The following is a 26,331-nucleotide window of genomic DNA, read 5'->3' as shown; positions in this document are numbered from 1 at the left end:
TCAGGACTGACTGAAAGCTTTGGCCATAATCCAGCAAGACCCTTAAGCATTTGAATAACATTATGCACATTGACATCTCAAGTTTGCATTTAAATGCACGTCAAAGCCCATCACCGGATCACAGCCAGAGAACTCAGCACCTTCCAGAATGAATGGTTAAAGTTCAAATTTTAACTGAGTCAATATGCATGAAATATTTTCCTTTCTGGACTGTGTATATTAAACATATCTTAAATTGCTGTAGGAAGCATTTCCCAACTCCACTAGTTTTTTACTGTTCAGCTTGCGTCAAGTTCACCTTTTTGATGAACATTATCTCAAAGGAAAAGCAGCTCCACTGTGTTTATGATACACCTGCATACACTTGTCAGTGTGCTCAGGAGGCTCCCCCTGCTCTGGAAGGGCACCAAGCACACAGACACAGCTTAGGAGCTAATGATACACGTGACGGACTCAGCCGCATCGCAGTTATCAGTCCAGCCCTCACAACGCATTTCTCACTGGTGACACGATATGCACTCTCCCAGAACATGAAGAGGAACTCCACTGATAGTAGTGATTGTAAAAACTCCTTTTGATCATATTTTGTGGAGCTTTATACCAACATTAACACTTCTAAGCCACACAAAAAGTAATTTGTGGGCTGAAACTCTTCAGTGCTTCTCCCTGAAAAAATAAATACATAAAACTGCTGATGCCACAGGTGTGATGGAATTTGCTGCACTGTGAAACAGTAGGTCTTTTACCAGATAAGCTCTTTCATTATGCATGTATTTGAAACCATTGACAAAGAAGTCTTGTAAATATTCATTAACAATCATATGGTCAGCATTTACTGAGGTACTACCAACCAAGCTAATTAGTCTTACAAATACGGGCCAAATGTATGGAAAATTAAAACATCAGACATAAGACAAAGCAATGTGCTGCTGGACTTCAGAAACTGGCTCAAACACCAGGAACATTTTCATTGTTTTCCATATCTGGTTATTAGAACAACCTCCTTAGATCTGGTTGCCTCAACACTTTTTATTCAAGACAGTTCTAAGCTACGACACACGCAGCAATGGCTGGAGGACACCTGGCTCTGTGACATACACGCCACAAACACTCTGCCACTCTTACTGTTAGCCAGTGCTTGCAGAGAAAAGCACTGTGTGATATGCAGTGGTAAATTACTTACATCACTGTTAGCCTGTGGCATGGCATATCCTAGAAGTCAAACCACAGCCAAACACATGGAAAATATGCATGTCACAAAACTGTAGCACTTCACATCACATTTATATTGAGAAATGGTATTTTCACAACAATCTGCCTCTCCTACTTCTCCCAGAAATGGGATAGGTTCAGAGACTATTTCTCTTGAGTAATTTCCCATTTTTTCCCCCTCCAAGCTTTGGTTATTTAAAAAAAAAAAAAAAAAAAAAAAAAGAAGAAATCTCTCTTAGCAGGGCATGAAACTTGTCAATTTATTTACTGGAAAATGGCCATCCACGCATATACATCAGAAGCCCACTAGGGAACATCACAAATTCACATAACATTCCAGAGCAAGATCCAAAATATGGATCTCTTTCTTAGTTGACAGATGTGTAAAATCATATGCAGCCAGACAAGTCCCTAATGACCACACAGGTGCACGTGCTGAACAGTGCAAGCCTACTAAGATCAGCATGAGCTTATACTTGAAAAGTTATCTTCAGAAAACATTTTTCTGATGGGATAATGTGATTCTAGGACCAAAAAAACACCACACCCTTTTTTAGAGGAGGGGAACATATTAGCTCAGCTAGGTAGAGAGGCTGGAGAGAATCCCTGTGAAAGAAGCCAACTGTCAGAGGTTTTCTGGGAAGATATGACTATCACTTGGCCTCAGTACTGCAGTGATCTTTCACTAGAAATACTGCACCGTATTAATGTGTATGTTCTCTTTTACTGATAACTACAGGATCAAGCACATGTTCTAAGTAAAAACTGCTCATGGATGGCATATACAGACTACAGCTTTCCACTTCAATTGTGCTCAAAGACATGTAAGGGATTCCATGACAGTATGACTTGGCTCAAATGGCTTTGTATCACCAGTTTCACACTCCACCCCACACTAGGAAGGAGCCCTGAGGGACTGACTGAAGCTGTTAGCAGGCTTCAGCCCAATCAGGTGGAGTCAAACTGGCCACTGCAGATTAGGCAACATAAAAGCAGCATTGAATAACCCCGTTCAGAACTTGCACAGCTCCAGACTGAAGGCTCAAACCTTCACCCATGGAGAACAAACAAACAGTAACTGCTTGAAATTCAACAGATTTGTAGAAATACTCAAAACAACCATAACCTAATGTCATGGTTTTATTTTTCCAAACTCCAAGCTTTTAACCAAAGACAACATTTTCCATTCTTCTTGCTGAAGAATGAGACTTTCAATGAAATAGATCAACTGCTAACTCTATCAAATGAAAATGTATTATTTTAAAGATTATAAAATTTAACAGGAGGCTTATGCCTCAGTACTCCTTGCTGTATCTCTCTCAAATGAACAAATAAATTGGTTGAATATCATGAAACAAAAAGCATATACCAGATGAGGCAGTTGGCAGTTGGATAACAATACAGCTGTGCAAGATGGGAAGCAGAACTGAATAACCTCTGCCATAATATAACACACGAAACACAGAGGCAAGGTGCTACTTATCACTGGTAAGCAAACATATCAGAGAGATGCAAACAGCTCTTCTGATGACTTAATAACTAAATCAAAGCTTGGGTAAAAGCAACCATCAATATTTTTCATTTGTCAGCTTTTCCACATACCTCTTTCACACTGGGGTCCAGTAAATCCATATGTGCATGCACAGCGGTTTGGGGCAACGCATCTTCCTCCGTTAAGACATCCATTTTCACAGACAGCTGTATCAAAGGGAAGGTAAAAGTAGTCTTTACTATATTATTCCCAGAAAAATAGGAAACTACATGCCTAACCAGCTCAGGTAAACTAGTAAAAAAAAGGACATGTTTTTTCTAGAATCCTTTGCTATTTCCTGGCCTCATTAGTATAATGAATTCATCTTTTCAAGGAGGTATAATGTAAACATGCTAATAACCACAGTTCCTCTGACCTCTCAGAGCCTCTTTGATGACCTGACAATTCCACAACATTGAAATAACGTCTCTTTCAAACTCTCAACAAAGAAGCACAGAAAAAGTAGAGATTGCTCATAGAAGGTGCAGGTGAAAAATGCACCTTCAAATTCTCAGAGGTGTTCCTGATATTCAAGCACGTTTAGCCGTGCATTCACTACTCTGCCATCATTTAAAAAAATAAAAACAAAAATTCTGTTTTAAAAGGCTTGTTACTGGTGTTTAATAATCCAGGATACCAAACAGGAGAGCAATATGCAATCAGTGTCTATTCTGATTTAGTTAATCCATGATTCCCTGAACTACACAGTCACTAGAGCCCAGTTTTCCTCATAATAAACTCCAAAAGCAATTTCCTTCAAAAATAATCAGAAAATGTAACATTCACATGAAAAAAGGGTTTTTAAGTACAATTTGATGCTCATTGAGTAATGCTATTCTTTGTTCCGTTCACGTTCACTGCAGTAGAAAGAACGTTTCCATTTATCCTCTTTTATCCACTTGATATTTCACAGAGAAGGCAGAAATATAATTCTTAATCCTTTCACCATGTGATCCTCTTCCAGATTATTAGAGTAAATTCCTGGTCTCACTGAAGTTCATGTAAAGTGTGCCATTGACTTTGACAGAGCACAAAAGGTTTTCATTAAATAAGCTAAACACATTTTCTCTGTCAGACCAATAGTTCACTAGATAGCAACACGACAGCCTTGGTTAAAAGCAGCATGTACATCCTTATTTGAGTTTCTTCACAGCATTCTAGCCAAGAGCAGCAAGGGACCACCATAATCAGTTTGGGAGAGGCTTCAAGCAGCAAATCCAGGAATGTTGTTGGCTCAGGATTGATTGAGGAAACAAAAACTATGTCGATCGACTGTATCGAGACAATATCAAAATAAGTAAAACTTGTAGAGTGTAAGAACCAACTCTTAGATAAATCCCTAAAATAAAAAAGAGGCTTTGTATTAAAAAGCTCAATGTTATCTAAGATGAAAATTGAATCCCATGTAAATTCTCTATTTATGGCCTCTTGCTCTAGTGAGTGTAAAGCCCTGGAGGTCAACAGGAATTATGGCAGTGTGAGAACTGCAGGATCAAGTTATATCCAATTATTATGAATTCACATGATGTTTATTTTAATAGCACCGATCAGAAAGAATTCACTCGGCACTCATTACAAAGTCATGTGTTTTCCTGTAAAATTCCACTGTACCTGATCAAAAACAAGCTCAATACCAGTTGAAATTTAGTGTTAAAAGCATCCAGTTCACATACCTTAGAATTACTTGATTATATACAGTATCTCTACTAATAAAATGTACTTACGCTGTCCACAATGCGTTCCTGTATATCCCTTCTGACAGAGGCAGTGGTCATCACTACAGCTACCTCCATTCATGCACCGGATGTTACAGTGTTGTACTTGAAAGGAAAAAAGATTTTCCTGAGTTAAACCAAGCCAAGCAGAAACATACAACTATCTGCTAGGGGATTTCTTCAGGGACTGATTATATGAACTAGAAAGCAGTACTAGAAACAGAAGATGCATATTTTAAGATGTATTTAACATAGCAGTACAGAAAACAACACTGATCTACAGTTCCTAACTACAAGCTGCAGTGCAAGAATTTGACACTACCTTCACTCACTGAAGACAGCAGCACTTCCTACGAAGCATGAATCTGCAGAATTCATCTCCTAGCTCCCAGTGGTGCAAAGAGATCATCAGTTAGGGGAAAGAATCACAGAATTGTAGGGGTTGGAAGGGACCTCCAGAGATCATCAAGTCCAACCCCCCTGCCAAAGCAGGTTCCCTACAGCAGGTTGCACAGGTAGGCATCCAGGCAGGTCTTGAACATCTCCAGAGAAGGAGACTCCACCACCTCCCTGGGCAGCCTGTTCCAGTGCTCCGTCACCTCACTGTACAGAAGTTCCTGTGCACATTTGTGCGGAACTTCCTAAGCTGCAGTTTCCAGCCGTTTCCCCTTGTCCTGTCTCCACTCACCACTGAAAAGAGTACTGAAGTACTGAACTTCTGCTAGATATCACCAAGGAGTAACAGTGTTATCATACGGGCAATGGGAAAAGGAAGCATTAAAGGGAAAGAAATAAGAAAGCTCCTGAGGACAGCCTGGCTCTGCCAGAACACACAGTATCAGAAGTTGATCTGCCGAGGTAGGACTTCTTGTAAAAGAAGGTAAAGTTACAGGGTAATTCTATGGGCTCGCACCACCGCTCCATAAAGCTGCTGCTAGCTCCTGTGCCTGCAGAGCTCACAGACAGCACTTCCCCAGAGCCAAAGACCTTTCCTGCCAGGAGCAGAGGCCGGGGAGTAGCACAGCCTGCTCTCCTCAGCAGCAGCCCCACCATTTGTAACGATTAGCATGCGGGCCAAGTCCAACGCCAGTAAAGCATAAAAGCATGTGCTGCGTTTTTCTAATAATAAGGACAAATATGCTTTTTAACTAGAGGTCAGGAACAACTTAAAGCTTTTCATCAGGCACAGAGCAGCAGGCAGGCCTCTCGGCAAAGTCCTCCTCACAGCTCCCACTGCCTGACACAGCTGCTAACAGGGGCAGGCACACAAGTACGCAGCCGGGAAATGCTTTCCCTCTTAACAGGAACCACATGAAAGGCTCCTCCCCAGATAGGATTACGGGAGATCAGCATTTTAGTAGGTTGTGATGGAGCACTGGATACCTACCCCATGCTGTCTGAAATGCTCAGGTCAGAAAAATACAAATTGCATGTACTGCCAAAGCCTGCTGCTAACAGGTGCCATGCCAACCACTGAATTTTTCCTGTTGCACAAAGCCCTTAAGCGTTGTTTGGCTTTTTACAATTTGAAAGTATGTGAATGGAATCTTTTTTTTAAAAGCAGAATTAATAATTTTAACTGTATTGCCATCTACAGAGATACGAATCCACAGAATACAAGTTCAACATGCAAATAAAAAAAGGATTTAAAATAATCTAGCATTTGAATCACCGGTACACTTAATTCTTCAATTATAAAGGTAAGCACTCTACCTCACATTTCCTTTGTGTCTAATATTTACGATACATCTTTGGATGTACTTCAGGCAACAAAAATGTGCTAATATTCCTTAACAAAAAGAGAAATTGTCTGCAAATACAGGGTGAGCATCTGGTGAAGATTTTTGGACAATGTCCTAAGTAGGTCAGAAAAAGGTGTATAGCTTCTTTAAAATGTGTAGTTCAACTTAGCTTTATACAATCTTAGAAAAACAGAGGGGATTACAAAAAGCATAGGAAATGATATCATCTGTCAAGCAGGGAAGGAACTTAAAAACCACAAACTGATTTCAATTAGAGCAAGCTATGCCAAGAGCTAATTTCCATTCCCACATGAAGACCAAAGCCATTTAAATAGTTTGAACTACATTTGAGATAAAAAGGTTAACAGTAGCTTATATGATGATTTTCGTATTATTTGTTCAAGTAACAGTAAAGTATATTTCCCCATTTTGGGATAAGGAGTGGTTTTACACATAACGCACACACACACACACAAAAGTTTCCATAATTTGTCTTACTGCTTCTCAAAGGAACTTTTCCAAGGTAAAATATTTCTTCCTCCTTTTTAAACTAAAATCATTACAGAAAGAGAATGCTGGGACAACCCATCGTAATTACTAAAATGAACTATTCTAATCAGTGATCTTTCCCTCTTATTACTATGCAATGAAATCAGTGACATCGAGTCAGTAAACAAATAATTTTCTGTTGTCTTTTACAGGAATGTTGAAAACAGTATTTCCAAAATAATACTGACTATTCTGAAATATTACCCTTCCAAAAGTTTATAGAAAAACATGCAAAAGTCTGTCTGGAGCTTAGATGACGATTTTAAGGCTGCATTTTTGAAAAGTAGCATACTACTGCAGGTCCAGAGCCTCAGCTATATCAACAACTCCATCTGTGTCAGTAGAGATATTCCACTAAACGAAATAACCTGTCCCAAGGTACTGCACTGACTGAGACTAGAGGAAAAAGCACAGGAATTACTGTAAGGACGGTATTCTTACAGCTTTGCCTTTTCTTGCTAACATTAACAAGTTATTGCTCTTAATAAATTATCATTCTCTTTCAGGTTCGTTTTGTAAACAGTCTGCAATGGAAATTTCTCAAATCAAAACAGAGGCAACGGCAGGAATGCAGCTTTATAAACCTGCAAAAGAGACGGCAAGATCAAGTACATCCATGCACACTGTGTGTGGGCAATGTTTGTACTGATTACCAAAGAGAAACGACACGCTGCGCATTTAAACATCACAGTTTCTGACTGTCTTAGTAAATTCCAAGCAAATCTGAGCAAAAACTTCATCCATACAGAGTACACCACCACATCACAACTGCTCCCAAAACATTCAGGGGATCACTAAGCATTCAGAAGGTAACACACCCACACCATCAGCTCAGCAGTATCAGCTAAAAAATATGGGGGTGAAAAACCTGAGGAGCAGAACCTGGTGCCTGGAGCCCGGGGCACTTCACAGGAGAAGCTGTCTCATCTCTCCATGCCACTGCTGAGGAAACGCTCCCAGCCTGGCTGTGCATGACGCAGGGCTTTGCCTGCCAGGAGCTGTAAACAAGGAATGATGGCCTCACTGCATCCCAGATGCTCAGCATGCTTTCTCTGTCGAGTGACTGAGTCAGGAGATGGCAGCCAGCACCAGGCCAGGATGCAGGGCTGCATCCACGCGAGGCAGCAGCTGACTGAGAAAACCCACAGCAGCCTCAAAAACTTCGGAAACTTCCAAAAATCGAGGCTTTTCACCACCTCTGACAGCAGCAGAATAAATCAAGGGGCTGAGCTCTGGCTGAGCAGACATCTCCCATACCGCCTCAGGGAGCAGCCTCCGAGGTGCAGACCTGAGAGCCTCAAGGCTTCCCGCCCAATCTCAGAGGAAACCTCAGAAGGATGGCTGTGACAGCATGCACTGACTGACTGACCAGCTCTGTGCTTGGCTGAGCCAGCGGCAGGGGGAGTGGAGCAGGCCCCGCGTTGAGCTTGGGCAGTGTACCAGCCTGCTGGGAGCGGCAGGCACCCCTCCCCTCAGCTGCTCCCTCAGCGCCCACCTGCAGCCACGGGTCTCCCTTCAGAAGCACCCCATCAGTTAAAGCCTTTCTGCCTCAGCCAGCCCAAAAGGGCAGACTGCCTTCCCCACCCTATGCACTGCAGCGTCAGACTCACACGCAGCAGGTTGAGGGATGCCTCCGCATGTGGCAATGCTATCTCCACGCCCACTGTAAACAAACCCCAAAAATTCAAGAATTACTGAGAAACAACCACTACTCAGCCAGCAAGTTCACTGATGTCATGAAAATCCCTGCTGAGAAAACCACCAGTTGATCTTTTCAACCACGAATCAGATTCCTAAAGCTGATTCGTAACCAGAAAAGTCCCAACAAGTGACCTGCGTACGAATCAAAGTCAGAGGCTATGTTTTGCTTTTCAGTCTGCACCATTTGAGTCCAGCAGACAAGAAGCCTGTCAGAGCTATTCTGAGTTAGGTTTCTGACTACGGTTGCGCACAAATTAAAACCTGTAATCACTACTGATTTCCTAAGTACTAAACACAGATATAGCTTAAAATATTCAAAGGAAGACTCAAGCACATCTCATGTATCAGGGCCCATATTTTTAATTGTGTGAAGTCCTGGTATTTTTACCTTCTGTTATTTGTACTTTAAATATAACAAACTTGTTTAAACCTGAGATGTAAAGCAACATCTACATATACAGAAAAAGACAACTGGCATTTATCTACCTGCCAGCATTCAGGGCAAGGCACCTAACTTAGCACTCCTGCAATACTCTGACTTTTGGCATTCACTGGATTTTTACACAGTATAAAATGAATTGACAGATCATTTGATATGACTCAGTCAGCGTGCTAATTACACCAGCATACTGATTGGACATCATCCACTTCTGATTTTCTTGTATTTCTTGAGTAGAATTTTTTCTCATTTGTTAAAGTGTGATTAATAGATTGGTTTATGGATGCATATACCGACAAAATATTAACTGTAGCCAATGTGAGTTGACAGTAACCCTTTGATGTCAAATGGTATTTTTTATGTTTATGTTTCCTTTGTTTCCTAATAGCAGATCTAAGCCACTGTGGTCTATTGTGTAAATATGCATTCATGGGCTTTGTCTGCAGTGCCAACAGAGCAAATGACTTTCAGAAATTGTATGTTCTGTAAGTCCTAATGAGGTGCTGGGTCATAAAAGTTATTACACAAGAGTGCACAGAAGCAGTAATTTCTCTCTACTACTACTCAAGACACTTCTCCACTTAGGATTGGTTTGCTTTACTAAGTAGAGGTGATGTGAAAACACACACATAAAAAAGTATCTGAAACTATTGCACTAATTAAGGAAGATATAAACAATATGTTTATATGTTTTTACTCCACTGCTAAATGTTTTGGTACAGTTTACAGAAAAGCAATTTTAATGTGAGCCTTATAGACACATACAGCAGTGTAAAGAAGAGGATGTCAGCACTGATTAAAGCTTAAAATTGGTAGAACATACATACTTAGAGAAAGTAACCAAAATAGCTAACTGGTATAGGCGTTAAAAGCTTCTTGAATACCAACAGTAGTAAAGTGCTCTGTGGACCATTTATCTGTGCATGCAACTCCAATGAAGGTTAAAACTATGGAGACAAATGGTACAATTTATAAGAAAAAAAACACAGGAACAACTGTAACTTTACTCATACTCTATTTTGCTTCTAAGTCTTGACTCATAAAGTACTTCAGTGTGGCCTAAGAAAAAATGAGGTAATACTAAAGCCCACTCATTCCCGTCTTTTACAAAGGTGCCAAAACATGTAACAGATGTAGGGATGTACTTCTCCTTCTGTACTCTGGAAAGGACTTGGGAGAAGGTCGTGCTTTTCTTTACTAGCTTACAGGATCAAGGCAGATGCACCTGGTAAAACAGTAGCTGCAAACCCAGGCAGGGATGAACACAGACACTTGTGCAGATTTTGCACTCTTCCTCCTCCCAGTACTCTCTGGAGCTCCACAGCTCCAAACTCTCCTCACTCCAGCCTCTCCTAACAGGCATTGCAGGAGCACGAGAGAGGGGTTGAACTATGAAGAACAATATTTACCATTTTAGTACATGCCATTCCATTACATTCCACAGTTGTTATTGTTTTTCCACTGTTACTGCATGAAAAGGATGCTAAAGCCACAAACTGAAGTGGTCGGTTACGTGGGAAAACTCTTCAGCTAGGAAAGCAGGAAAACAGCAAGGTAGAATATAGGGGCAAGCAGGCCACACATTAAGATCAGGGAGATATTCAAAATGAAAAGAATTATAGTTTTGCTTAACATTACAGACTTCCCCACTGACTTCAGTTAATATGTTGTTCAGATCGTTATAGGCATTTGTGTGGAAAAGTTTACCCCAACTATATTCAAAGAGACAAACACCATATTCAAATGAGAGTACAGTGGAGATTAAAGCTGGCATCTCATACATGAATGGAGAGACTATCCTAAGCATGATCCTACTTCATAATCAGATGTTCAAGATTAACCACTGAGCTGGTTTGCTCACTGTATGAATTTCACTTTACCCATTTTATTCTGGGTCTGGGAAACATTCCTTGAATAACTGAAATCCAAACATTTCTAGAAAAGTCATCTCTGAAAATTTTTGTTTCCAAAGCATCTGAATTTTTCAGATGAAAAGCTGTTTCATTTAAAAACTTTGACCTGTTCTGTACCTCCAGCATCTACAGAAGTGTCACTCTAATGAGGTCAGCAGCATTAGATACAGTAGATATGTACCAAGTCTGACAAGGAAGTCCTATAGCACTTGATTAATTTGCTGCAAATCAGTAGGCCTACATGTGTAAGCAATAGAATAGTGTCTGGCTACAGTGATAGCAGAATTACAAAGCAAGATAAATTCAGCCAATTGCCAGCAGAGATCTCTCTCTCTCATTACAACGGCATATCTGTACACCTCTAATGCTGAAGAGAGATATGACATTTTCCAGAAAGCAAACTAAGACTGGGATTTAGTATTACAAACTGACAAATAAACATAACTTATAATAAAACTAACTTAGCCAACAAAAAGCATCTTCAATAGGTAGCTTCTGAGTCATTCTTCAGTTTCATCACAGAAGGCTACGCTCACTGTCTTTCCTGTGTTGATGTATGCCTGGTGACTCAGATGCTATTTGTCTTAAATGCTGAGCACTGAAGTATCTTATGCACCTTACCAGCCTGATGGGCTCAAAAGAGCAATATAAAAGACAAAGAAGAAATACTTACTTGATTTTGAACCACAGGAGGGGGCTATCTGACCATTTGGGCATGTGCACATGTTTGGTCTAGAGCAAAATCCATCCCCACAGGAATGTCTGCAAATTGCTACAAATAAAACAAATACCTTTAAAACTCGCTTTAAAAACCCCAAAACACATTAAAAAAACCCAACCACCTGATAGAAAATATGTATTTAGCACCACGACAAAAACACATGTAAACTCATTAAATTGCATACAACGGATTCCAAGAAGGTTCCTTCCATTCATCTTCATCTCTATAACGGACAACTAACACTTGGGATTGTAGTCTCTTACGACAGGAACATATCACCGACTGCATTAAATACATAGGCAGGTTTCCTCAGAAAAGGGAAAGTGCGGTGCATTTTCCCAAAGCCCTCCCGGAGGAAGGATGCCTTAGATGCAGCATTACAATGCTCCCTTTATTTCTGCACCACAGATACAGCAGTGTAACAATTCCCAGGAGAGCAAACTGCCTCAGTATCTCTGAAGAGGATCTTATCAGCCTTCGGGAACTGCTTACGGTACAACATACCATTATGTGTGACTACACATACAGCAACATGATGAACATATGTATACACTGATGTCCCTACGTATACATTTCAGGGAGATGGTCCAAACAAGCAGAGTAAATGTACTTGCTGGCCCTGCCTCCTTCCATTTACTTAAATAGATTAACATATTCCACAGCTACTCGCTCCTGAGAGTCCACACACTCCTTGGATCACTTTACCACAGACTTAAACAGAACATGTGGATGAGATTAATCCTTTGCTAAATACTGGTATCACATCACTATATTGTAGCCCACAAAACTTTGTATATTAGCTTAAAATATTTAAAACAGTAAAGAAATGATGTGTAGCTGCTATTGAAACCATACAGAAACACATTTCAGTTCTGGAATACAATTAAAAATACCCTGACATACAGGGACAAAGATAAACCTCAGTCATAACATACAACTAGATTTACTTACGGACTATGCATTGGTTTCCACCAGGTAAAGTTTTCCATCCAGGGCAACAGTAAGCATTGTAACGTGATCCACACACATTTGGTCTGGAAAAAAAAAAGGACGATTTCTTATTTTTGCTCAGAAAAGTGTTTTAAAAGTAGAATCATAAAGATGGAAAAAGTAAATCACTGCAAAATACATTTCAGTAATTAAACCTTGAAGTGTGGTATGTTTTTAGCAGAACCGTATGCCTATGATCATTAGGTTTTTTAGGTGACACATACTTTTATGTATTAAAGATGACATAAAATAAAAAATCAAATCAGTAACATGTGAACAACAGGAAAAGAAAGGACAAAATTGTCTCCTATCAAGCCATATCCAAAAAAAATACCTCACAGGGTTTTGTAGCAAAACAACCCTTTAAATACAAAATCTATTAGTGAACACGAAGGAGCATTTTGCATCATAACTTCTAAGTTTGTATTGTTTTCACTTCTTCACTTTGTAGCATTATTACTGTTCCCTGCTTTGTCTCTGAGCAACACTTTGCATGTATGTATGAGTGAAATCATGCCAATCGTGACATAAGCCAAATAAATGAGCCCAGTTATGCATAACAAAAATGAGTTGCTATAAAAAAATCAAGGATGTGCATGTAGACAGACAGGGTTCATGTGAAACGCAGGTGAAGGACCTACTTACTAAACTTACTGAACTTCTCAAATGATGGATCCATATGATTTTTTTTTCCATCTTATCCCCCTCATCAATATTTGCTCTTTCAAATAAGGATCTCAGAAGAGTCTCTATCGAAAGCTGAAGGGACGTGACACCAGCCCTACCATGATTTCATTGGTAAAAACAGAAAAATGGAAACTGTTCTATGCCACACAGTAATCACTTCTTTAAAATCTAATTCGCATTTATTTATTGCAACTCTCCGTGTATATAAAGCCAGTAAGGCACACCTCTGAAAAAGAAAAAACTGCCTCCTTTTGCTGTGTTTCATAATCTTAAGGAAAATTTTACAACCTGTATAACTATTCTGAGGAATTACTCAATAGATTAGCGGAACTAAAGCTAGCTATAAACTAGTACTTCCTTCCCAGAAATTGCTATTTTAAAATGTTATATACAGATTAGAGACAGATTTAAAGTGCTTATTGTTTCAGGAAAGGTTTCTTCATTATGATTTTGCCCTTTCTCTTTCACAAAATTCTTCATCTCTGGTATTGCAAAGTAAGTAAACAGCAGTTACCTCATATGGTGAGGCAACTTAAGAAAAACAATCTTAGTATATACAAACATTCATTTATGCACATTTTCTACATAACAAGATTTTTTACTGTATTTATTTAGGGATTTGCACTGTTAATACAATTTCAAGTACCCTGATTACCCCAACTTTGGTGACACCTAATATTTTCACTAAGTGCTTGCTCAGAAACATTTAAGTCAATGCAAACATTACCATTATCTTCCACTGATCTTCTGTAATTACAAAGTGGTAACTGAGACTGTGAGCAACACAACTGGGCATGTTGCAGGGCCCTTTTCCCTTCCTGCAGTCTTCTTATTCATATAATTCCGATGTATTCAGTTTTAGTAATGTCAGCTACTTCCCTGCAGGGCTATAACCATGTAACTTTCCTAGAGTTCCCTGTTCATCAATGCCAAATGTTGCTCCATGATCATCTGCCAAGTAAGACTGGCAAGCAGACAAGTGAGATTGCTTTTCACCTTCTCCGGTCAGAAGAAATAATGGAACTTACTAAGACAGACAGAATGGATTTGTTGCTACCTGCTACAACTACAGGCATAAACCACCCATTTCTGATCCAGGTTGTTAATAATCTGTAACCAGCTGATCATAAAGTGATATGCAGATGCTCTGTTAAATTTCAGTCTCAGCAAGTAGTTGGTTTTGGGGACCATCTGGTCCAAGTTAAGAGCCAGGAGCAGACTTTTGAGTCACGGGGAAACCCGATTTTTAAAATCTGCTTCCAAAATGGGGCTCTGGAAAACCTAGATGTGCCAGCAATTGTGAAGTCAGAGACCCTGAGAGCCTTGACGCTGTCCACATGGTAGACTACGCCATACACCCAAAAGCTCCAACTTTGAGCCAGCTTGCTTAGCTTTCAGAAGAGAAAAAAGAAGAAGAAAAAAAGTCATCAAACTGTACTTGCATGGAACAGTCTGAGTCTGACAAGTGTATTTTCCAGTGGAACACTTTTTCGTCAGAAAGCTGCTGTCTAGCTTATAAAAGAAACCTGTATTAAATTCTGAGCTCTACTGTAGCCTTCTTTCAGAGGGAGGAGGTGTTTTCTCCTTGTGCCTATTTGTAAAATCTTTAAAAGGAGTTAAGTTTGAAAGTTACTTTCATTGATATTTATGAGGTGATCAGACACTAGGCCAGTAAGTGCCTGTAAATAACTAAAGCATTTAAGGGGATAACAATTTACCTCATGCTAAATCACGGACACCATCTATCAAATTTCAAAGGCTCTATCGTGGTATTTAATTCAAGTAGTTAAGCACTACTGCATTTAATAGAATGCATTTTCCCGCTGATATTATAGGCTATGAATACTAAAGAAGCATTTTATATTCTTATAAAACTGTTCTCACAAACAGCACTACCGAGTTTAGTAATAAAACCTGAATTGTAATGGGAAAGCAGGAAAAAATGCACCTACACAGCCCTCTTAAAGCACAACCTCACCCCTCTCGCTAAGTAGGAACCTATTTCCTATAACTCAGCACTCTCACCACAAAGCCCAGCATGGAGACAAAGATGGCAGGGACAGACAATCCCATATCTGCAGAGCAAGTCATGCTTTTGAAAGCTCTTGCGGTCCCAGCCAATGTAGCAGTGTCAGGAGCCAGGGAGACAACTCACTGAAAAACAAAGGTTCAACAGCTCCTGCAGCCTTGTAAAGAGTGAACTGTGTCTGAAATGGTTAAAAAAAAAAAAATATCCAACTGATCTTCCCAGCCCCCCCCCCCCCTTGTTTTGGACTATAAACTGGATAAAATAATGACCTCCTTTCCCAGATCAATAATTCATGCTCTTAATTTCATGGAAGGTTTGGGGGGGGGGAATTTCTGGAGGCTTTTCTTGCAGGAAGAAAGGGAAGATTCAGAGGAAAGACTTTCACTTTATTTTAGTCACTTCTAAACTTTTAATCATTAAGGATTTATGTAATGGTGCAGTGCTGAGAGACACTGACTGATATCCAGAGTTTCATCGAAGACATCCAAAATAAACAAGAAATTATGTCTTTGATGATACATAAGTACGAATTCAGTAGCAAAGTGAGTTGAGTAATTATCAAAAGACATTAGTCATCCACTAAAAAATAGCAGAGAGAAAAACATGCATCTGGAAATTCCAATAATTAATGTTTGAAAACGTCAAGCTTGGCTGACAAGATCTGCATGCACCAAACCAGCAGATTTCTTCAGGAATAACCGCAGGGAAGCTCCATCCCCGCTGAGAAGGGACCACCCAGCACAGGAGCAGGTACCTGCAGCATCGCTGCGCCCTCCCCGGGCCCTGCAGCCCATCCAGGGGCATCCTGTTGCTGCGTGTCCCCGTTCACCCTGCCCAGGACCCCTCTCCTGAAGACAGCATCGCCTATCAGCCGCTCCCAAGGCAGGAAGAGCTTCTGGCAGTGCTGCGTGTGAGGCTTCGGGCAGACAGCCGGACAGCAGCACTGCCATGCGCCGGCCAACACTGGTGTAACCCAGGTTGAATCAAGCCCAAAGCGTGGGTCTGGGGTAAATGAGACGGAGAGACCAGACAGAGTGGGCAGGGGACGGCTGAACTCCAGACAGACCTGAGCCAGGGCGCTGGGGAAGGTTTCTCTTCACTCCCACGTCCCACTTCGCTCCCTGTGCACACACACGGGGATTCCTCGTGGCCTAATGAACAATTTCGATTAACTCCTTGGCTGCAGCAGCTGGCCTATGTTTAACATAATGTAGAGACACAGCTTTCTGGCAGAAGAGAGGCAATTTAAAGCAGTACTGTCAGCCAACAGTTATTTTTAGAGAAGCAGTTGCCTACTTTTCTTCTTGCGAGCATAGGACCCGTACTTGCTAAAACTGACAACAAAATTATTTGCTGATCCTTTCCAGCTAGAATTTGAGCGGGGCTTCCTTGCTTGCACAGAGAGTTAAAATAATGACAAACTGCATTGAAAAAAAATGGTATTCTGCACTTAAAAATGTGTCTCTTTAAGTCAGACTCTAACCAACACACTAAGAAACAGTAGCTCTGGAACGTGAAAAAGAGCAACTTTCACTCTTTTTTTCCAGAGACACATAATCGTATCTCTACCTTTTGCTGTAAAACAGCTTTACATACCTTCTCAAACTCCTCAGCACCTCAGAGCAAATGCTAAAAGCAAAGATTGGCCCCGACCTGTTGACTGTGCTGCAGCTTTACTCAACTTTCCCACAGATTCAAGAACTTCCATCCTTCGAGATGCTCAGAGGGACTGGGCAGAGCTGGAAGCAACCCAACCTAAGTTCACCTGCCCTGAGCAGGGGCTGAGCCAAATTTCAATCACGTAAAAGGAAAATCTCAGAAACAATGCTAGACTCAGAACAAACAGAAGAAACTGAGTTCCTGCTATCCCACAAAGTACACATTTTTAAGCAAAATACGTGTTTTACACACAAGGGATTGCTTTTGATATACTTATTTTTGCCAAGCAATAAGTGAGCCTGGATGTTTGTGCCATGCAGAGAGCCTAATACGATAACTATTTCTCACCCTGACAGTAAGGATACCGCTGTCCCAGAATCCTGGCTCAGTTCAACTAGAAAAATAACATGCTGAGCAGCTCTACGGGTGTCTTTGGCTCCGGCCTATGTACAAGTCAAGAGTTCAGAATGACACGCAAGTTTCCTGCAGCAAGACTGAACACTTTTCTAACCCTAACTTCCATCACACTGTGACAGCTAAATACAGCAATCCCACAGCAGTATTTGACATTAAATGAATTCTTCCGCGCTTGCTCTGAAAATCTGCCTGTGTCTCTTCCACGGACAGACTCATCTAACCTGACAGCCAGGCTTTGTTCCCATTCACAGCCAAGGACAGACGCGTTTTTGGCACATATTCCCTCATTGTTCCACATGAGAATGTCAGTGGGTCCAGAGTGACACCCAATTTACATGGCTGTACAGGGCATGTAAATAAAAAAAGTATGCCACCACAAACACCGTCTGCTGGACAAGACGAGCATGGCTGGGATCCAGCAGGTACTCCCTTAAGTCACATTAAAAATAAAAGAATAATAACTATAACGATAATAAAATATTTAATAATTAGAACAAAATATCATTATTACAAAGTGCATTCAGAGCCAAAGAAATCGGAGTCTTTCTACCCTGGTGTCCCTACACAGCACCCCACAGGAAAAAGCAGTAGCTGTGGCTCTAGGGCAGTGCTCAGCCCTCCAGACATCACTTCCTTTGGGGGCGCAGGAAGAGGTGAGGTTGCAGCTCCCGCACCGCTTCCAGCACTCGCTTTGCAACTGCTGATATCAATGCACATGGACCTCTAACAATCTTCCAGGCTACCAGCTAGCACAGGATTTGCCAGCCCGTGCCATGCACTGATGGGCCAGCAGCACAGGAACTGTGTGTGGCATGTGGGAGGCTGGGATGGGCTGGTGCTATGCCATCCCTCCTCGGAGGGCATCCAAGAGCTCACAGAGAGAGTCTCATAAACCTGACAGCTGTATCAATGCTTGTCAGCAAATGCCCTTGGGTGTTAAGCAGCTCCTCTAACTTGTACTTTAAAATGCTCTCTCATAGGCTACTGGAAGATTTATTCTTGCTAAGACAGAAGCTTTCCTCCTCCTCCCTCCATCACACTCTGTCTCCTACCCTCTGACTCTCTCCAAGCTGGGATAGCAATGCTGTGGTTTTGAAAGGTCAGTTAACTGTATATTAGCTATCGTGCAACGGGAACACCCTGCTGGTGATCCCAAGTTCCAGCTCACCTTGTCCCCAGCAGTCACTGGTAGTTTACTTTGTATACAGAGGGAAGAGGAAAAAATCAGAGGGAAAAACAAAGAAAGGGAAAAACAAAGAAAGAGAAAAGAGGCAGAAAAATAGCGTTCCTAAAAGGAAACAAATTCTATTTTGAAACCTCAGCTGAACATCACTGGATATTCTGATGTCCTCCAGCAAAACACGAGAAAGAGGGAAGCTTGAAGAAGAGGATGAAAATGATTAAGCCTGTAGACAAAAGAACTGCGGCTTTCTTTCGGTATTTTTGAGGCTTTAATGGTCATGAATCATTTCATAAAATGAAAAGTAAAAAGGAAAACAAAAGATTCTCCAGCAAGTCAACATTCAAAATATTCTTCCAGATAAAAGCTGGAACTCCTTCATACTTCAGTGACTATGGACACGCAAACGCAGAAAGCACAGGTTTTAATTTAATAGCTCCATTTTGCCTTCCAGGGTACCTCCCAGAGAAAAGCTCAAACTTTGAAGAGCTGCGATAAAAAAAAGAAATACAGACACAGGAAGAATCAATCTACACATCAACCTTAGCATAAATGAGGCGTTTCTGTAGGTCTGAAATTCTAAAATAAAATAAAATAAAATAAAAATTAAACTGAAGTGGGAAAATCAGAATTGAGGAGAAAACAATCAAAAGAGACATCCACAATACAAGACTGAAGAGCTAGAATATATTTTCCAGCGGAGTGCAATGGATAATCAGAAACACTCCAGGCCACAATTGTTCCATTTTACAAAAATATTTACTGAGTCTGGGGAGTAAGACCAAAGTGACATAGATGCATCGATGTCTTCTTTGTCTTTAGGATTCAGGATGGAAATGAAGACTAACAAGATGGAAGGTGATCCTACTGCGAGAGAAAAAGCTCATGATTAATTTCTGACTACTTCCATATGTATACATTCAAATATCCCTAACTCCTGAAGTCTTGTTTAAGGAGAGATGGCTTCTGACTGGCCAATGTGCTTACATCAAGAGGAAGTTCTGGTGATCCCTGCAGCTAAATAGTTCATATACTACTGTTCTAATATCCAGGCTGCTAAATCCATGTATGTGTTTAAAGTGGCCCTTGTCAAAACTTGCACTGAAGTTTATACAGAAAGCATTCACATTTGCAGGATGGAAGATAAATGATGACAAACAAGGCTGTTTGAAGTGAGCAGCACAGCTGAACGACACATTGCAGGAAAGGAAAATAGGCATTAGGAAAACAGAAGCTGCTATTTCATTCAATAAGAGTCACTGTAAATGTATTAGACAGCCAGCCCATTCCTGCCAAACCTTGGCCCAGCAATTCTCCCATTGGTTCCAAAGACTTGAGGGCAGCCCCATGCTTCAAAGTCAGTAGCCTCAAGCCCACTGCAGTCCCAAATGCTGTCACGTAGAGCAGCTCAGTCAGGTAATACAGCAAGCATATCTAGATCAGACTGGATGACCTCTGAACACAAAATGAAGTTGTACTGGCTGTCAACAAAGGAGAAGTTTACTTTTGCAAATCTTAAACTAGCCCTTTATTGAGGAATATATTTTCAGAACCATGATTTGGCTTCTTCAGTCCCCTGTAAACAATTCTCCCTGCAAACCTGCACTGTAACCATAGATAATTCTCTACATTCCAGATGCCCCCTCCACAGGTGCTGTTCTTCCCCTCAATCTTTTACACATCCTGCAGAGCTAACACCATCTGCCACTTGAGAAAAGTTCAACAAAACTTCCACAAACTGAGAGCAGAAAGGGTCTGGGCAGACAACCCTGCACAAGATGAGACCCATCATGTATCCAAGGAAGAAAATGATTACCTGGTAAACGTGGAAAGAAACAGCGTAATCCACATCTCTTATTTTTGGAGCAAGAAACGTAGCACAACTCTCATTCTAACTTGCCAGCCAGCTATTCATAGCCACAGCTTTCAAAGGACACATCCTGGATGGAGAACAATAATATTCCTTCCTACAGTGGACACAAAGTGGCAAACCCAAAATGAAATTCTACACCTGGAGACTAAGCACGAAGTGATGGCAGGCCAGCTGAGATCCATTTAGCAGCACCTGGGTGAGGGCAGCAGGCCAACCTGATACAAGAGCAACCTGGGGCAAAGTAACTAATACATAAATTAAGTAAGTGAAAGAAGGGAAGAAAGGAAAGGAACTACATACAACTCCTGATCATCAACATGTTGTCTTGGCCCCTGAGCCAATACTACAATATTTCCAACATAACCATGTTTCACAGAGTATGTCAAGAAGATTGCTGCACTGCTTATCATAGCCCTTTTCTTCTGTTTGCTCTTGTTGTGACTTATTATCGTCAATGGAAAATAAACACCAAATAATTCAGAAGTATTTTTCTGATGTACTTGGGAGGGAGGGGATCTGATTCAGATTTCAAATAACAGACACAGAACAGATCAAAACTACTTCAGTCCAGCTGCAGTACGATATGAGAAAAGCTCACGGGGGAAGACAGGCTGAGAGGCTGGTAACAGATGCATGTGTGTCACTTGTGAAAGGCAACCTGGGACAGTACTCACCAAAAGTTTACACCATAGGATGGCTTTTCATGGGCATGCCCAAAATGCATTGCGTCCTAATTCTGAGCTATAATCCATACAGGCCTGGGAGTCCAACCCCATAAACCATAGATTATAGACTGGATTAAGGCCATTTTAAAGAGATGGTGTCCAAATGACAGGATTTGGAAATCTCAGTGGAGAGCACTAGCATTACGTAGGCCTGGAGATTTATTTACTTTTTAATGTCTGCCTTCAGGCTCAAGAACAACGTGGAGCTACAAGACGAATGCCATCATGGGAGCTCCTGCACTGCTCCTGGCTCTGGATAAAGAAACACAGGGCACACTACTGTCAGATAGCTCTCATTAAATGCATTTAAAATTTACATACAGTGCTTAACTAGTATATTCAAAAACATAACTAAACCACCTCGTGGTAGTGAGGAGGACATCTATCACGATTAAAATGGAAAATAATATGTTATCCCTCTCAGCATGAGCCCTTCAGCAAGCTCTGATAACAGCCAGTGCCCTGCATCCTGCCCCCCCGGGAAAGTCACACCAACACCAAACCACATCCTGGGAGCAAGTGACCAGGCAGACAGGACGCAATGCCAACACCAACGAACTCATTTCTCTCCTTATTAGATTGCCATTTATGTACAGAATAATACTATAAGAATAACAGCAAAAGTAGAATCCCGGCCTCCCTCCTGCTCACAGAGGGACGCTGGCAAAGCGTGGCACCAGCAGCCAGAGGTGTGCAGGCCAAAAGTGGTACGAAAAATGTTTGAGGTTTTTCAGTATAAACCAATATTTACCGGTACGGAAAGTCTGCTTTTCTTCAGCAAGCTTTTAGTGGTAAATATTGGTTTAAAAGGAAAACCAGAAGCCTTAATTATATACTTGAATACTGGAATTATGTTATAGGTTTATAAGATCTGTTTTATTTCTGAGTGGTGATGCACAAAAAGGGTCAAATCCAACTGAGTTTACTCAAGGAAGCCTATCAGAAAACCTGTGAATTTCCTTGTTAGAGTACAACCAATAAAGATTGCTCCAAGAAGACCAACTGCCTGTTGAATAGCTTTAATCTGTGAGTTTATGAATTGCAGTGGAGCTAACTATTACGTTCTGCAATATTCACTATCATTTCCCCTTAGTAATGACCATGAAATTAAACCACTCCTGCACAAATGTATTTAAGAAGCATCTGAACTACATGCATGCCACAATTCAGGTATCTTGAAGAAGTTTTAGTTCTTTCAAAATTTCTGCTGAGTTACTTGTTAGGCAAATAATTGCTTTCTTTGGCCATTATACTGATGAGAGGCTGAAAAACGTTATTTAAAAACTTACTAAGAACTGATTGATCCTCACTGAACTTGAGGTCCTTGTCTGGCATCATCAGCAAATGGGAAATCTTAATTAATGCTCGGATCTTGAAGCACAGTACTTCCTGTATTCTGCCAAGTACCAATCAAACTGCCTGTAATTTATCTTTGACTTTCTATTCCAATGGTTGAGTCATATAAATGATTTTCTTCAAGTACACACTGTTTAGGAAGACCTCCCCATTCACGGCCCAGTTTTGTAGTTTTTATTCAAAAATCAGTGCTATACATTTCAATTCTTAATAAGTAGAAGGATAAAGGCTCGATGCCTTTGTGCTAAAGCCTTAGGGATCTGAAGATGAAAGTGTCTCGATAAGATGCTTATTATTTTAACTTGCTGAACCACGACAGATTCCAGCTAAGTTTCTGTAAAGGGGGAATATGAAGATGATGAATTTCGTCATGTGCTGAGATAATTACCATCTTTATTCTGATTGCTCTGCGATCACTCAGAGGCAACAGGTACCACGTGCAAACGCACGGCATTACAAAGACTTCCTTGCTGATGTCCTCACAGCCAGATCAATTCTAACTACATGAGCAGCAAGCTTTAAGTCAGCAAGCTTTCCCACTGCATTTATAATTATTACAGCTAAAACATACTTATAGAACCGCAGTATGTGATTGGAGAACGCGCTGGCATCAACCATAAGACAAAGGTCACAGGAAAGACAGCAAACATCTGCAATCAACAGCCTGCAGTAAAAGATGATGATAAATTCCTAGAAACAAACCAGCAGACCTCAGGCTTCTTCGCTGTTGCAAAAAAGATCCAATATTCACAGAGACCTCCCCCATTTTTTTTAAATGTTTTTTTTAATGCTAAGACACTTCCAGTAGTCATTACAATCAAACACCTACGATGTCTAAACTTTAAGGATTTATCTAAGAATGTATCCTCGTGCTCTTAGCATGAGAGCAAGAGTTCACTTCAAGAAAAAAAAAAACAAAAAAAAACAAGAAAAGAAAGTCTTAGTCATCTACAATAACATCAAATACAGTTTCCCAGCAGCTGTTATGACTTGTATTACAACTCTCAGATTCCCAAATGTATTTGTGCTGATGAACACGTTAAAAAGCCTCCTTGCAAAATTGTAGTTTTAGTGTTCTAGTCCATTCAATAATGAATTCTCCCTGTCTAATGTATATGCAGTTCCTGTCCATTCAAAATATGTTTTCCATCTGGATTTCCAAAGAATTAGCTCCAACCTTGTCTGTTAAAATGACAATTCTCTTTATTCATTCCGTACAGCACGCTGCCACACCTAAGGAAATGCTTGCCCTTTCCAAATGGGCCATGTCATGTGGGATTCTCCCCACAAAGATAGAGGACTGTGTGTTAACAGAGGATTTCCACCTCCTCCAAGCAGCCTGGGCACTCTCAGCCTCAAATGAGGGTTACAAAAAAGGCCTATCAACCAAACTAACAGCTTGCTTTGTCATTCCTGTATCTCAGATCTCAAAATTACGCTACCTAAGAATCTGCCCTCCCAAGGGCACTCGCTCAGAACTGTATTATTCCAAGATGCAGAATACCTGAATTTGATACACTGTTATCGCTAGCATTGTGGATTGCCAAGCTGATGTGTAACTCACATTAAAATGAAGAACTGTTGCAAAGTACACAGTAAGTGGAGGCTTCAGCAAACACAGGAGCCATAAGACTGAATGCTCACCCTAACCCATTTTAGCTTCCCAAAATAATTAACAGTGAAATACCATCTGTTTTATTATATATCTTTATCACTGTCTGAACAGCACAGCAATTCAACAAAGACACATATCCTCTGCTATGTGCCTCCATCTCCCACTAAGGCCATCTGGGCAGTGCCCATGAGTTGCGTGGCATACTTTGTCCCAGAGGTCAGAAAATGGTGTTTGTCAGTCTGATATTGACTCAGAGTTCTAAAATGAGGAAGTTTACTAAAACACCTTGGAAAAAAAAGGTTCTTTCTGGTAAACGTATTTCCTTACAAATTTTTATTACTTGCAGTTAGCCTGAAAAACTTTGCTATAATAGCCCTTAACTTCAAGAACATCCTTTATCAAAGAGAAGATCTGCTTTGTCCAGCTGCTCCTCTGGTGACAAGGTATGAGGAAATGAAATGAGCCCAACCCTACCACAGATCCCTGAAAAGCAACGCCTACAGCTTGCACACGTTGCTGTGGAAGAAACACCGAAGCATCAACCCTTCCCGGTAGGAAAAAAAAGCCAAGATTTCAAAACTGCATATAAATAAAATTACAACACAAGGATCAGGAGATTCGCAAGAAATTAAGGCATTCTCATCAAGGCCTCTAAAAAAATAAAGTTCTAACAACTCCTTCTGGGGAAGCCAAGAAAACTGAGAAAATCCTTTGCATCCTTACCATGGCACAGCTACCTCTGTACCCTCTGTGTCACATCTGCCCCCTGCCTGACCAGGAGCCATCTGGCTGCGGGCTGAGGAGCTCCATCAGAGCACTCGAGGAACCAAACCTCTCTTTTATTTTCCCTTCCACTGCTGCGAGGCTTTCAACCTCACAGCAAATTCAGTTATCAGCTGCACGCACACGCGATACCTTTCAGCTAACCGAACGATTATTTTCGCATCAGAAAGGTGCTCCGTTAGGAATCAGAAAGTATTCTGCCTGACGCAGCTTTGCTCGTCCTGAGAGCGCCGCGCCAGGCGCGCACCACAGTGCCTCACGGTGCTCTCAGGCTCTAACGAACGCAGGCTCCCTCGGAGCAGGCACCAGACAGCTCCGCCGCGAGCCGTCCCCGCTCCGCCTCTCCTCAGGTCACGAATAGCGGCAGATAAGCGGAGCCCGCCGAGCAACGGGGCGACGCGCAGGCAGAAGCCTGAAGGCGGCGGTGGGGGCCGACAGCTAAGGGGACGAGCACGCGGACCTCCGCGCGGCTCCGCTCCTTTGCAAAGAGGGACGGGGGACGCGGGAGGAATGCGCGAGCCCGCAGCGTGCCGCCCGCGCCCCTCCCGGCGGCCGCCTCAGCGGCCCCGCTCTGCGGCGGCTCTCCGGCCCGGGACGACGCGCAGCCTGCAAGGCGGAAAGGCTCCGCTCCCCGGGGATGCCGCGGACGGTGCCCGACGCCCCCCGCCCGAGCCGCCCCGCAGCCCGGGGGCCCCCGGCAGCCCCATCCCCTCACGGGAACACCCCGCACCTACCCTTTGAGCGCGTCGTGCCCGCCGCCGCCCTGCCCTCTCCTCTTGGCCCGGCTGGCCCGCAGCTCCTTGGCGCTCGTCCCCTCGGAGTGCCCGGCGGCGGCGGCGGCGCCCGCCTGGGACGCCCACAGCACGGCAACTCCCAGGGCGATCCCCAGCAGCCGCCCCCGCCACATCGCGTCCCCCGAGCCCCCGGGCTCCGAGCGGCCGCCGCCTCCTCCTCTCCGCCGCCGAAGTCCGCCGGTTCCCGCCGCGCCGCCTCCGCCGAGCTCCCCCGAAGTGAGCTGCGTGGAGAAAAGGGACGAAGGGACGTCAGGGGGGGAGCGGGCACGGCCGCCCCGAGCCCCCCGCCCCCGCCGGCCCCCGGCCAGCCCGGCGCTGCCCGCCCGCGGGAGGCGGCGGACGCGCGGGATGGCGAGGGGCCGCTCGCGGCCGCGCTCCCTCCGCCCTCCCTCGACGGACGGCGGTCTCGGGGCTCCCGCACTCGCCGCGGACCGCCCGCGGCCGCCGCCGTCGCTCTCGAAGCCGCTCCGGGGTGGAAGCGCCCGCCGGGCACCGCGGCGAGCCGGGAGCGCGGTGCCCGGCTAGGACAGGGAGCCCCGCGGTCACGGAGCCCCGCGCCCAGCCCGCCCGCCCCGAGAGAGCCCGCTGCGAGGGGCGCGCACCCGCTCGAGCCGCCGCCGCCGGCTGCCGTTCCCGCTGCTGTTCCAGCTGCGGCCGCTGCACCCACCGCTACTCCAGCTGCGGCTCCAGCTGCCCCCTC

At 42.7% G+C, this 26,331-nt stretch overlaps 1 protein-coding gene across 3 annotated transcripts in view; it reads right to left on the bottom strand.

Annotated features, from left to right (window-relative positions):
* FBN1 (fibrillin 1) overlaps positions 1–26,304 on the bottom strand; it is a 147,647-nt gene extending 121,343 nt beyond the window's left edge. For 2 of the 3 annotated variants that reach the window (XM_048956653.1, XM_048956656.1), the window contains exons 1-6: positions 26,234–26,304; positions 25,572–25,852; positions 12,475–12,557; positions 11,476–11,574; positions 4,468–4,563; positions 2,815–2,910 (exon numbers count right to left, since the gene is read on the bottom strand). In XM_048956653.1, the coding sequence (XP_048812610.1) occupies positions 2,815–2,910; positions 4,468–4,563; positions 11,476–11,574; positions 12,475–12,557; positions 25,572–25,744 (547 nt within the window). In that variant the 5' untranslated portion in view covers positions 25,745–25,852; positions 26,234–26,304. Of the gene's footprint in view, positions 1–2,814; positions 2,911–4,467; positions 4,564–11,475; positions 11,575–12,474; positions 12,558–20,301; positions 20,486–25,571; positions 25,853–26,233 lie in introns of those variants that run through there. The other variant, XM_048956654.1, reaches the window with a different exon arrangement.
* Between the last annotated feature and the right edge of the window lie 27 nt (positions 26,305–26,331).

The sequence above is a fragment of the Lagopus muta genome, chromosome 10, assembly GCF_023343835.1.
Source record: "Lagopus muta isolate bLagMut1 chromosome 10, bLagMut1 primary, whole genome shotgun sequence".
Taxonomy (NCBI): Eukaryota; Metazoa; Chordata; class Aves; order Galliformes; family Phasianidae; genus Lagopus; species Lagopus muta.
The sequence above is the reverse complement of the archived record's forward strand: the minus strand, read 5'-3'. Positions and strand labels throughout refer to the sequence as shown.